The sequence below is a fragment of the Scomber japonicus genome, chromosome 6 (assembly GCF_027409825.1).
Source record: "Scomber japonicus isolate fScoJap1 chromosome 6, fScoJap1.pri, whole genome shotgun sequence".
NCBI lineage: Eukaryota > Metazoa > Chordata > Actinopteri > Scombriformes > Scombridae > Scomber > Scomber japonicus.
In genome coordinates, this window is record NC_070583.1 from 17753148 (window position 1) to 17766754 (window position 13607).

Consider the following 13607-nt stretch of genomic DNA (forward strand, 5'->3'; position numbering starts at 1 on the left):
GCACTAAGTGGCAGGCAGTCACTTTTTTAACATCACTGTTAAAAAATAATGTTTTAGGATGTGAAAGCTCATAAATATTTAAAATGATCACTTTGTTAAAGTTAGAGAAACATGTGAAGTGGGTTAAAGGTAATACTTCCTTTGTTATCAGGGCTACAATAATAACCACAGGGTTAAGATTAGGAGACATTCGTACTTTTTGTGTTTTTTAACCTCCTAATCCAAGCCTCTGGCTCACGGTCCTGCTCTAAAATGACATACCCAAAATGAATATAGTATATCTCTGCAACTACAAGATCTATATGAATAATCTTGGTATCATAACAAAGGTAACACTTATGAGATATTTGTAGAGGTGAAAGCATCAGCATATATGTTACTGTTGTAGCCAATAACCTCTAGAAAAACTGTGCCGACTCACGGTTAGAAACAGGAGACAAACCGTTGCCCTCAGTGACAAAGTCAGAGACAAAGACAAAGGTTAGGTAAATGCCTTCATCCACTTCTCCTCCTTAGGACATTTGTCAACATAAATAGGCTTAATTTGGACTGTCACACTGCTCTGTGTCATAATTATTATGACCACTAGATGGTATCTGTCACTCAAATGTAACTATGTCATCTGACATTACGACCTATTGTGTCGTTTTTCTCAGGGGGACAGGTGTTTTGCCTGATTAGACCTCTTCTCCGGGCTGTGTACTTCATTGACATCTTCCCCTTTGCTGTTTGTTTTGTTGCACCTGTTACGGCTGGACAAGTTACAACTTTGTTAATCTTATTCCTGAAGTTCGAAGTTTGGTGACCTTGTATATTCCCCATCACATTGATTAATCTACAACCTGAGCAAGAATATAAAAGCTAGGTTATGCTAGAAAATAAGTAGTTAGTATGATGTTATAGCAGATTAATTAGCCAAAAGGACCATTAAGCATCTATCCAGACCCCAGAGCTTTATGAACCGCACCACCCCTGCCAGCCAGCACAAACTGTACCCAACCCACAGCCCTACAAATGGATGTGTCTGTTGCCAGTGAGCTGGGCAGAGGTGGTATGGGTAGGTGGGGTGGGGGTTGCTGTCAGCACAGATCACACAGCCAGTACTGTGTCAGCTAACGTGGTCATTGTTGCACAAAGCCAGGATTTAGACACGAGTGAGGCCAGGGACCCTGAAACAAGGGCTGGGCTGGACAGGGAGGGATGGAGGGTGAGAGTGAGGAAAAGGTATCTGGATGCTTATTACCTATAGTTGCTAATTTTTAGGTGATTTTCATGTTTTATTTGAACTGTTCTTATACACTCCCATCTGAAACTTAAAAAAAGTATTTTTAAGGCTGATTATATTGTATTATACTGTACAGTAGCTGTGCAGATGCACCAAGATCTGCATGTGTTTTCCTGGGATGAGTGGCAGTGAGGATGGCCAGGATAGTATGACAGAGGAGACCAAAAAGGGGGACTGAGGATGGGTGTGGTGCTGAGGGTGGGGGTTGTTGATGGGTAAAGAGGGGGGTGAGGGAGCGCGGACAGTTTGGTTGGCATCGGCCATGACATACCACCAGACCCCAGCTAGCTATGCCCTCGTCAGCACTTAAATGGGCCAAGAAAGTAGAGCAGGCTCTGTGTGTGTGTGTGTGTGTGTGTGTGTGTGTGTGTGTGTTTTACAGTAAAAATCCATTCTCAAGGGATACAACCCTATAGGTCAAGAATTCAGCTGGCAAAGACGACAAGTGAAGTTCCAGTGACAGATGCCATGTAATGACCGTAGTAATTATGCCTAGGAGAAGTGACTCAGTTCATATAACGTCAATATAAGGTGACAAATTTCCATGATGGGAGGTAGCTTGTTGGGTGGATGGCGAGGTAGATACTAAAGATTGCAAAAAGTGGGCTTAGCGGCAGGAGGGGGTTGTTCACTTCCTGTTTACAAACGTGAGTGTAACGCCTCTAACTGTGGATCGGAACAGATTTTTAAAAACTGAAACCACAGTTGTTGTGGTATGTACAGTTGACATGATGACAAAGGTTGCCCAAATTTAAGGGAGCAGTTACTTTAACCTACACCATGTTTCAAGCGATCATTTTAACCCAAACAATGATCTCTGTGTTTTTTGTGCCTAAACCTTATCAGACCTTAACCCCAGTGTTTAACTTTTTTTTTAACAGTGTTTTAACAGTGATAAGTACTTAAAAACACTCCTATGAGTCATTCTGGAGTGTATGGTACAATTGACTTATGTGGTCGTCTAATTATGAGGATGTGTTCGTTAAAAACATGCCTGGTCCAAGATGCAGGATTTCAGAGGAGTACAGCCGCCATCAGTACTCTACAGGTACTACAAGTTCAATTTATGCCCACCATGGCCACTGAGATGCAGTTCTGGTCAACATTTTAACTCAACAAGTCAATGATTAATACATGAAGTACAAGATGTAAACACTTTTGGCAAGTGAATTACAGTAACAATGGATGTTGTTTTGTTCCATTTTGAAAATAACTGTGATTTTGTTGTTGTTGTTTTTTTTCACATTTCAGATATACTGAGATCAAGAAAAGGCTCAAAAGTAATTTAAAAAGTGCCCAAATCACTACATCACAACACAAAAACAAGTAAATTCGTAAATGATCACTTACAAAGTCATGAATACTAGCCTGGGTAAACCCATGCTCTCTTTCCAGCAACATTCCACTTCACTCAGAAAGGTTTTTTTTTAAAGATTTTTTTCGGCATAGACGCCTTTATTAGTAGACAGACAGGAAACATGGGAGAGAGAGGGGGGTGTGACATGCAGCAAAGGACCTCTGGCCGTGATTCGAAGTGGGGTCGGCTGCGTATATGGCATGCGCTCTCACCACTCGACCACCTGCGCGTCACTTTGCTCAGAAAGTTAGCATGGCCACCAAGACAAAATCTTTGCCTGAGATAGGGAACCAATCACAGAACGGGGAAGCGGGCTCAAGGCAATGACGACCATAGAGTGACTCTGTTTACATCCAGCATGGCGGCCATGGAGGTGCAGCAAGTTCACTTTGAAAATAGAAAAAAAACATGATTTTCCCTTCATAAAAAGGATGTGTTCGCACTGCTCCCTACAGGCTCTGAATACGTTATTGTCTATCGTTGATATGATTGGCTGTAAGATTGTCCAGTAGCGTACAGAAGCACTTGATCGACATTCGTTGATCCCGCCTCAAATACGAGGAAATTAACGGTTCCCTGTGAATCCCTACCTAGAGGTAGGGTCTGGCGTTAGCCAGGCTACATGAATACCACATCAGGTAAACAAGAGAAACACAATTCAATTTGACAGCACCATTACACTGCCAAACTGAGGAAGCTGATACAAACAGAAAATTGATGTCCTTTTGTCTTGATAAATAACAGAGAAGGCAGAAGAGAAAAACATTCTCTACTAAGTTATTTATTTGCATATATCAAGACACTCCAGGGTGTATTATTGCCTCCTTGACAGACAAGAGTAACCTGCTGTGTGTATGTGTATGTTTGAGTGTCTTTGTGAGAATATTTTGAATATGTGTTCATATATGGGATTGTATGCATTTCCCTCATGCAATTGCACACACACACACACACACACACACACACACACACACACACACACACACACACACACACACACACACACACACACACACACACACACACACACACACTCAGCTCGAGCAGATAAACTAAACAGTAGCTGGAAACTGTTGTCAGTGACACAATGCTCTTTTCCTCCCCCGGTTGAGCCTTGACCTGCGGCTGCTCGACCTTTCCGTGTGCCGAACTAACCCCAGGCTATTAACAGAGAGGAATGTGAAGATATGTCTTTGTATATGTCTCTTTTAAATATGTGGGGTTTATTGTTATTGTTACTTTATTAGTTGTGAAGCTGTAACAAAGAAAAATATCATCTGCAATATTTGCGAAATTTATCTTGTTTTCTAAAATTTCAAAAAAGTTTCATGTTGAGGGGAAGTGATTAAATATGAATGTTTTTCCATCGACAGACATACCTGTAGTTTGCAACGAAAGTCCAACATTTAAAGAGCCAGATCATTTTCTAAAAAGAACAGTGAATAAATCAGATGGGTAGACACACTGGATGTTCATGTTACTGTTCTGCACTCTCATATTCAAAAGTCACTTATCTTAAATTATGTACTAACTTGGTTGTTGTGACTATTTAGATGTTGTGTAAAATAAGCAACTCTCACTTTCAGTTTTCATTTTTTCAAGAAAGAATGAAATCGCACAATACGTTTTTAAATGACTCTGGCTATTTGGCATCGCTGCATAGCTATTAGCAACCTCATCAACGTCAACGCCACATCAAGTTTTGTGATCACAGTATAACACATGACATCAAATTCATTATCACCACAAGCAGCTACAATACAGTCAGATGTGACCGAGCATAAGCCTAAGTATTCACAGTCACTAGAACAACAAATATGACTAAATGACCACATGGTCCATTCCCTATCAACCAAAAAACATCACTAGTCACACAAGTATTCATTCAATGCCGTAGTCCAACAAATTAACACAGGATGGTTCTGAAGATGTTTCTTTCATATAATCTGTGGTATATTTAGGAGAGTATGTAGAGTATCAAACTTGCAATCAACCCAAAATAATGTGAGAACAATATTTTGATAAACACAAAACTGTGTCATAACTACTCCAGGGTATGTGCATGTGTCTATTTCTCTAACAACAGGAGTATAAAGAGTAGATAAAGTACTTACAGTCTATACATATTTATTTGGTGGCAGCATTGAGCCACACCTCATATGACTCATCATCTGAATGATTTTCCATCTCATTCCCAGCATCAGCAACAGCTAAAGACCCGGAATGTAAAGGCTACTATGCACTTTGAAAAACATGGCCCATCAAAACTGTTCATGTCAGTGAGCATATCTAAAAAACAAATACAGTTTTTTCTCACCATAAATATGAGCCATGAGAGGGAACAGGTTGAAAAGAATCTTAGCTTAAGCTGCCTAAATTTAACCAAAGTTTTTATTTACCAAAATCTCTATTCTTAATCAAAGTATAACCCAAAACTCAACTTCTGTAAATCATCTTTATGACAAACAGGAGAAAATGGAAAGTCCATTTCAAGCTTTTGCCATATCATTCCAATATATGATGGAGTAGCGGGATCTTCCAATATTTTGTATAAGTAAAACATTGTGGTAGCTAAATTTTGAGTTACTTTTAGGAAGCTGTTGATCGATGGCCAAACAAAGTTATTCAAAGTTATTCGTCCTGACCTGCATTGGAGGAAGGCGTCCAGGTGACTCTGAATATTCCACGGAGACACTCACACATGGTCTGCAGGAAGAAGCCAGTGGAGGAAACACAACAACGGAGCAGCCCACACACGGGCCTTGGGGCAGGGAGAGCCGGGTGTCAGAGTTGGGGGAGGCAGGTGGGTGTTGGATGCGATCCGTGGGTTGCTTTGACTGTTTTGGACCCACGCTGGAGCTACACTGCCAGTGTGGATCACAAATAGAGAGAAAGACAGAGAGAGAGAGAGAGAGAGAGAGAGAGAGGGAGAGAGAGAGAGAGTGGGTGGAGGGGTCCCGGGCTTGGGAAAGAGTGATGGATGGATGGATTCATGTACTGAGAGAGAGAGATGGATGGAGAGCAGAGGGAGGAGGGGGAGATTGATCGATAGAGAGAGATAGAAAGACAGAAGAAGAGAGGCACTGTCTCATCAGTGTGTGTAAATATCAACATATGGACCAGTGAACTTTCTTTTTCTTCCACAAACCACCACAAAGTGAGAGATGGGTGAGACTTTGCATGTGTGTGTGTGTGAGTGTGTTTGTGTGAGGGAGAGGCGACAGCAGCGAGACAGGACAGAATAGGGGTGTATTAGCACTAGTGGACAGTCAGCAGTTTGCTCCGTCCCCCTGTAAAGCCCTGCTCCATTGTTTGTGGTGCTGGAGGCTTTAGCTGTGGCCCAGCAGGGCCTTGTTACTGGGCTTAGAGAGGCTGGACACTGGATACCAGTCAGACACAACCGCAGCCAACAAACCTCTGTTTATAGCAGTTTATTACTGAGTGATCAGAAAATTAAAGCTTATATTTTTTTCCTTTCAACTAGACCAAGACCAACAAGGTGTTAGTCCATTTCTTAATATTTTGTGACCTGACCTAACAAGCCTGTTTGTCTCTCAGTCCTGAGACCATCAGTTGCTGTAGAAGATGTAAATCTTTGAAAATGGCTCACAAATATTTAATTTCATTTTTAGAAAAAGATTCAACCACTTCCTAAAACAACTTCAGTATTTTTTGTAACAAAAATGATCAAATTATTTGCTGCATTTGATCTTTACAAGCAATTTGTTGACAATAACACAAATATGGAATACAAACAACCCTGCAACCAGTGAGATCTGATGTGTGTGTAACACTTTAATTACTTACACTTTGTGTATATTGTGAAAAAATCAAGTTATTTTGATTTTCCCAAATTTGTGTTTGTATCTGTACATTGGCACAGTTTGTTTCTCAAATAATTGGAAAGTTTAAAACAACTTTATCTGTTCTTTAAAAAAAACTCTCCTGCAGGATTTTTTTTAATGAATGATTTTTAATTATAAAGACAATTTAAAACATACATTACCTGACAGTAGTTAGCGCTGGGGATGCATGGAAGCAGGCGTGATGATGAGCGGCCTCACAGGTGATGCAAGTTTTGAGAAGGATTCAGATCCTTGTTAGAGGCCGTCATTCAACCTGATCTCACTGCAAATTCACATTTGTTTGTAAAGGAAAGTCTGACCGCAAGATATGCAGATATGAGTCACGTGTTGACAGTATGGATTCAACCTGGCAAGTACAAAATGCAAAAACTGATAACTAATATTATAAAAACATTAACTGAACTTTGAAAAAAACTAAACTAGCTTAAACTTGCAGATGTTACTGCAAATTAATGCTAAAGTTATATAGATCTGTAGGTATGTAGTAATCCTTTCTGTGGAGTATCATGTGAAATGTTGTTAAAATGTAGTATTTGCTTATTTTGATGGTAATTTCAATTTATTGCATCAGTTGCTGATTTCCCCACATTTATTTGACATTTGTTGGTATCAAAAGACATCAAAGATTGGAGCTCGGAAAATGGATGGTGCCTCAGAGAGTGACATGCCTATTGGGGTCTACATGAAAATAACACATCAAAAAAGAAATAGCCATGTTTGCTGATTCTTTTTTTGGATAAAAGTGACACAGTTCTCATGCTTCTGTGAGTGATGTGGGTGACATATGTGAGTGATGGTGATGATGTAAGTCTTGCAGCAAACTGGGAGAAATGGGTTTGTCTGTTCATCTGTAGAGTCTGTTAGTCCACCACAGTTTATTCATTACCTCTGTCTCTGTCTCCTGCTTATGTCACAGTCCTGCCTTCGTCTAATCGTAGGAAGAAATGGTCCTTGGCCTCATCCCTCCTCATCTCTTCAGATCCAACCCTGTCACACAGTCTGGCACATCTTGTTTGATTTCATGCTGCATCATGAGGTCAGGAGTTAAAGACTCAGGGAGTCATTTGCTCCTTGTATGATCAGACCAAACAGTTCATATTATGCAGATAGTTTTGCAAATTGCATTTATTAAGCTACTGACACTTATACTTCTTGTTCAGCCCACAGGAATGACATTCATACTGTGCATTAGTGCAAGACATCATTTATGTAAAATCCAATTCTGTGGCGAGGCAAAAAGGAAGAATGTGGAGGCTGTGATTGAAATCCAAATTGTATCTAGAAAGTAGAGTTTGTGTTCAGTCAGCCTACAATGAATGTTACATTTACATTTAAATGTTTGTCTTTTGGTAGATGCTTTTATCCTACGCAACTTACAAGTGAGGCAAGACAATCAGACGTTAGAGGACAGTGACTCAATAAGAACCAGCATGGTACAAATTCTCAAGTATCTTTTCAGGTACTAGTGCAAGGCAGAAGTTTCTTTTTTAGATTATTATTTTTTCATTTTTTATTATTAAGGATCCTCTTCAGACATATTTTAAGATGTCTGTCTTGTGTAAAAAAAGACTAGTAAAAGTAAAAGACAGTACAAGTACTGATTCAACTCCTTTACTCAAGTAAAAGTAAGAAAGAAAATGTACTTAAGTACAAAAGTAAAAAATAAAAATGAATTTTTAATTTTTTTTGTCAGTACCTCTCCTGATAACTGGACAAAAAGAAAGAAGTTATCTGCAAACAAAATCGGATTGTTTTCCTCTTTTGTTGACAACATGCACAGAAAAAGATCACTGAACACAGTCTGGTTTTGCTGCAAGCCAAATTTCAGACAGAATATATAGAAACATATAATATGTATATAGGCTATATAAATATTAGGCTTGTCAACTCACTCACTGTCACAGACTGCCGTCATAATCGACCTCTGTGAACTGTACACAGTGCACAGCATGTGTTCATATGGTAGGAGTCTTCTTCCTGCTGTCATATTCCTGCACTGTCTGCACACATTGTTGGGGCTTTCCTTCCAGAAGCGGATTTTGATATGAGCAGTTGTGATAGGTTGATTTTATACAGTGTTAAGTGTTTGTTTGTACCAAATTCATAAGGCAGTGAAAACACTCATTACAAACAGTAACAAAATCATCAGTGTCATCAGAAAAAGTTAAAAGAGAAAATGTAAATATACTTTTCATATTCCATAAAGGGTTAAAATACTTTTAAAAAGTTATGTGAAAGATGTTAAAATGGTTAAAAACTAGGAATATAGGGCGAGGGCGGCACGAAGCACTAAGCATGCATAATGATACAGTGTGTATATTAATTATATATTAATTAATTAATTAATTAAAACCCATGTTCAGCATGTATTTTGATATGTAGTAGTAGAGAGACACTTAAAGCAGGACAAATTCAATGGGAAAATCATTACATTTTTTAAAATTAAAAATGCATTTCATTCTTATTATTTTTATTGTTACATTTTTACACATTTTTTTGTTTAGGTTAAAATTATATTAATAAGGTAATGGCACTCTAAAATGTATACCAGGCATAGAAACTCATTATCATTATCATTATTCCATTCTCATATGGTTCTGTGAAAACTCCAATAATATCATTCGGTCCAAATACATACATGATCCACAGAGAAAGACGTAAACAGACAGTAGCGACTGCCAATGTCCGACCAAAGCGGGCCATGGCTTCCACCTCCAGCCGCTCCCACAGGGAAAAAACCACCTTGATGCAGCAAGAGCAAAAACAAGAGTCAACATCGGCTCTGCTTTTGAGGGATGGAGGAGTCTGATGAAGCTTCATCCAGAGCTAAAATGAGATGAAATGGTTGCAGAGTTTCTGCTGGAAAGGTATTTTTATTTTGCATAGTGCAACATACAACATCATATGTAACAATGTTATGTTTGACTGTATTTGCTGTAACATTACAGTTACATCACTTTACAAAACTGACCTGTTGCTAAAACTGCTGCCTTATCGCTCATGTATGTTTTACCTGTTTTTACTTGTTCCTGCTCGTCTGTCTTTGTGTTTGCTGTCAAAATGTCGTTGGGTTGCCTGACCCGTTTTATTTTTATCATGTTTCTTGAACTTGTTTTTCTTATGTCTGTCCCTGTTTATGCAGTTGAATTGTCCTGTTGTGTTACTGTTGTCCTGCTTCTTGTTTGATTGCTGCTCATATGTGTTTTACCTGCATGTGTCCATCTTAGCTCACATTAGTTCTTGCTGCTCCTGTCTAACTGCTCCGTAACTGTTTGTTTGTTTCTTGACTGTCCCTGACAAATAAACTAATAATAATACAAAAAATTAGCATTATAAAAACTCAAACGGTTCTAGTGTTAAAGGGACAATATTCCACTCAGCCATGCACCCAGCTTGTGCGCTCCACTCCAGAATGACGGTCATCAATGTACTGAAACTTGGGACCATTTGATCTGATGTGAACCAATACTCTGTAGTACCGACATAATTCGGTCAGTACCATTAAAAGTATCCAACCTTACATATATGGCCCTAATACGCTGTCATACTTATATGCACGTCATGTCTTCTTTTTATAAAGTCTGTAAGTACAGTATCAAAGTATTTCATATGGAGCAGGGTAGCTCATTCCACCATTGCAGAAACAGAAACAATAATAGTCTGGATTGTTATTTCATACAAGGCAGTTTTGGTATTAAAGACCGTCATTCATTTGCAGACCAGGAGGAGACACACTGCCTGATAAGTGTATCCATTGTGGCAGGGTGCAATTTTATTATTTCTTTCTTTTCTGATACGAAGTAGTGGAGTAGGAAACATGGGGGGAGAGTCAGAAAGTCTGCATATCTATGTACAGCAACTACAATGTGGGGAATACTCTGCAACAAACACTGCATGTTTAAAGTAAGGGATATCCACTCTGACCTCTACACTTTTATTGCCAAAGGACACAGTACTTCCTGCAATGGCACTGAAAGTCACAATTTGATGTAAATGATGAGGTGCAGAATTGCCAAATATGGATGTAATTCCTATAGGATACACTGTAGGGAGGGATACTAGCCTTACATAAATATTTGAGAAACAGTTAATGATTGGTATTGAATATTCAAAAATGTTGTCATTTAATGTGATCTGAATACTAACATATGTGAAATTATTTTCAAATTAGAGCTCAAGCTGAGTGTTGAAATAAAGTGCTGCAAGAGTTTCAACCCGTTAGAAGTTACAGGCTCACCAGTTTCATCAGGATTCATCCTCTGAGGACCAAATGTACCGAATATAATCCCAGTTAATCAATAGCGCTTGAGATAATTCACTCTGGACCAACAGACTAACAGACACATCAGTAGTGGTACACTGCTAACCTGGAAAAAAGGAAATCCAAATTTAGTCAGCATGGTAATCATTTCAATGTCCTAAATCTCCCAAAAGCATAGAAATTAACCTGAGTTACATATGAATAATTAAACAAATTTGTGATTTCTACCCCACAGAGTAAAAGAGAGCAAACGTGTTATGCTTCATCTGGTCTCAGGGTAGATGTGGATTCTGTACTCATTAGAAACTATGTTTGTCTGCCACATGCCTCAGTTAATCCCTACAAAGTGCAGAGTAGTTGAGAGCTGAGTCATCGAGGATGGAGCCAGCGTACGCACGCACGCACACACACACACACGCGCGCGCGCATGCAGCTAAAGCCCTGAGATTCCTGCGGGTTTAACAGAAAGTGACTCAGAAGGATCACACAGGTTTTCTTCTCCCGGTGCCCACTCACAGCTCAGACCTGGAGGCTTAAAACTCGTCGACAGCACTCCTCGACTTCTCCACTGTTCACACAGATTAATCATTTGTTTTGGGCCACCGATCGTCATTTTGTGAGGAGCGGGACCGCAAGCAAACCAGAGCACCTTGATGGATGACACTGACTGTTTGTGGTTGGTCACTGAGCAGCACTCAGTGGTTTCAGGGTGGAGATAAACTGCATTTTTTGGGGCCAAAGATGCCCAAGCAGTTCCCATGTGGAGGGCTGTGTTTGAGAACATCTGCCCCAAACTAAAATATGCCTAAAATTATACCTTTCATCAGTCTGATGAGGAAGAAAGAAACATTAACATTACAAACATTAACATAATGGGACATACTTATCATTAACTTTCTTTTATTTAATTTTTTCTGCCTTTTTTCTTCCTTTATTTCTGTCTTTCCTTTTAGAGAAAGCAATATCTGTCTATCGGTCAACCTTTTGGCTCTCTGTCCAGACTTAAAGAGTGTTTCTCTTTTGTTGTTTTCAGAGTAAATAAAGTTAAGCTTGATATTTCAGTGTATAAAGGGAAAACTGAGCTTTTTTTAATCTTTTTTTTTAAATAAAATGAGGAGGACTCTGTGGCCTCTAACTTTCTCTGTGATCGATCATTTTAAGTGTCAAGAACTCGAGAGGTTCACAGCAGGGATGAAATTTTGCTTCTCTGGGGCCAGTGGTGCTACATTTAACATTTAAGCAGTGTAAACAAGGCTGGCAACTTAAGGTGCAAAAAGGCAACAGTGCAAGGACAAGACAACAGAAAAATAAGGCAAAAAATATGCAACGACTCAGTGCATGAATGTGGTTGAGGTTAACGTTGAAATATATAACTAAACACATGCACATGCTTCTTTTTAAAATGTCTTTGTAGTGAAGCTCAAGCTAAATGAGTGCTGTTTAACATTTAGTGTTTATGAGCCACAATTTCATACTTGTTCTGTTGTCTGTTGTCTGATGACAGAAACAGAAACATATGTAAATGGGAACAATGATATTGTGTATTCAGCTGTTTTAAAGCACAGTAGAGGTGAAAAGAATGAGATAGAGATGCCTTAACAGAGGTAGTAAGAAGTATTTGTGGTGTTACTTCCCTTTCTTGTTCTTTTGTTTTTTCCTTTGTTGCTTCCATATGTTTTCACGGCTTTCTGTCTTTCCTTCCTAATTGCCTTCTTTTTATCAATTAACTGAGCAGGAAGGTTTGCTGGAAATACATCAAAACTTACACATCCCTCATCTGATGTTTTATACTTACATTTATTTCACTGCCAACATTTGTCTTTTAGTCAAGCAAGAAGAATATTTTTATGCTTTTGGTTTTTATCAACATCACCTTGTGGGATTTGTGACAGATTTTATGAAGAGACGTTCTTCAAGAGAGCCATCTATCATTGAAAAACAAGTTGTGGCAATTCCCTTCGCTGCCTCAGAAAAATATCTTTGCAGTTAATAAACTTAAGTGAGTCACAGTGGAGATGCAGTGAAGCAGGTTGGTGCCAGCCCTTCAGGCTTTTTATGGTCAATTGAATTAATGTGATTACATGGGAGATAAATAAATAGGTAAATCTAACTTGATTGATTGCAATCATTTACATATATAACCTTTATTTGATCAGGTAATCTCATTGGGATCAAAATCTCTTTTGCAAAAGAGACTAAGTACAGCATGAGGGGATGATGACAGGGGCTGAGAAACAAAAGTTTTTCTCTTTGGGATCATGTTTCCTGACCTGTTGGGGAACCCGATGAACTGTGATGAGCCAACTGTCAATCACAGCTGTCAATCCACACCCACAGGGAAGACATCAAAGCTACTATTTTCCACGTACACAATGCAGTGTGATGTATATCTGTTTCATGAATTCTAGTCTATTCACCTCCGATCAATCTGCAGTAACATTACCTCTGCCTCCCCCTTACAGTTACTTCACTTGTAACAGTTAATGTGTCAAATATTGTTTATAGTATTTTACGCTTTTGTATACAGTGTTTTCAGTATTTTTGATCATTTTCATTATCACCTCAGTGTCTTAGATAACCAACATTAGAGACATTAGCCAGTTGAGTCAGTGTAGCACCAACGCAGATTTTAGAAAGACATTGACACTTTTTGAATTGGAGTCAGTTAGAGACATAATACTCTTATAATCTCGTTTAAAGCTGTTTTCCAGAATGACTGTGAGATTAGTTAAGAGTAAAATGTTTTGTTAAGCTATTGTTAAATTATCCATACCATACATAATGACAAAAGACCCAGGTTGTATACAAACTAAAGAATCCTTTAATATTCGTTCCACT

General features: G+C 38.8%; 1 protein-coding gene across 1 annotated transcript in view; it reads right to left on the minus strand.

The window, feature by feature from the left end:
* prx (periaxin) overlaps positions 1 to 1549 on the minus strand; it is a 43223-nt gene extending 41674 nt beyond the window's left edge. The window contains exon 1 of the mRNA XM_053320169.1: positions 1379 to 1549. Coding sequence (XP_053176144.1) covers positions 1379 to 1549 — 171 coding nt within the window. The remainder of the gene's footprint in view (positions 1 to 1378) is intronic.
* Positions 1550 to 13607: the final 12058 nt, after the last annotated feature.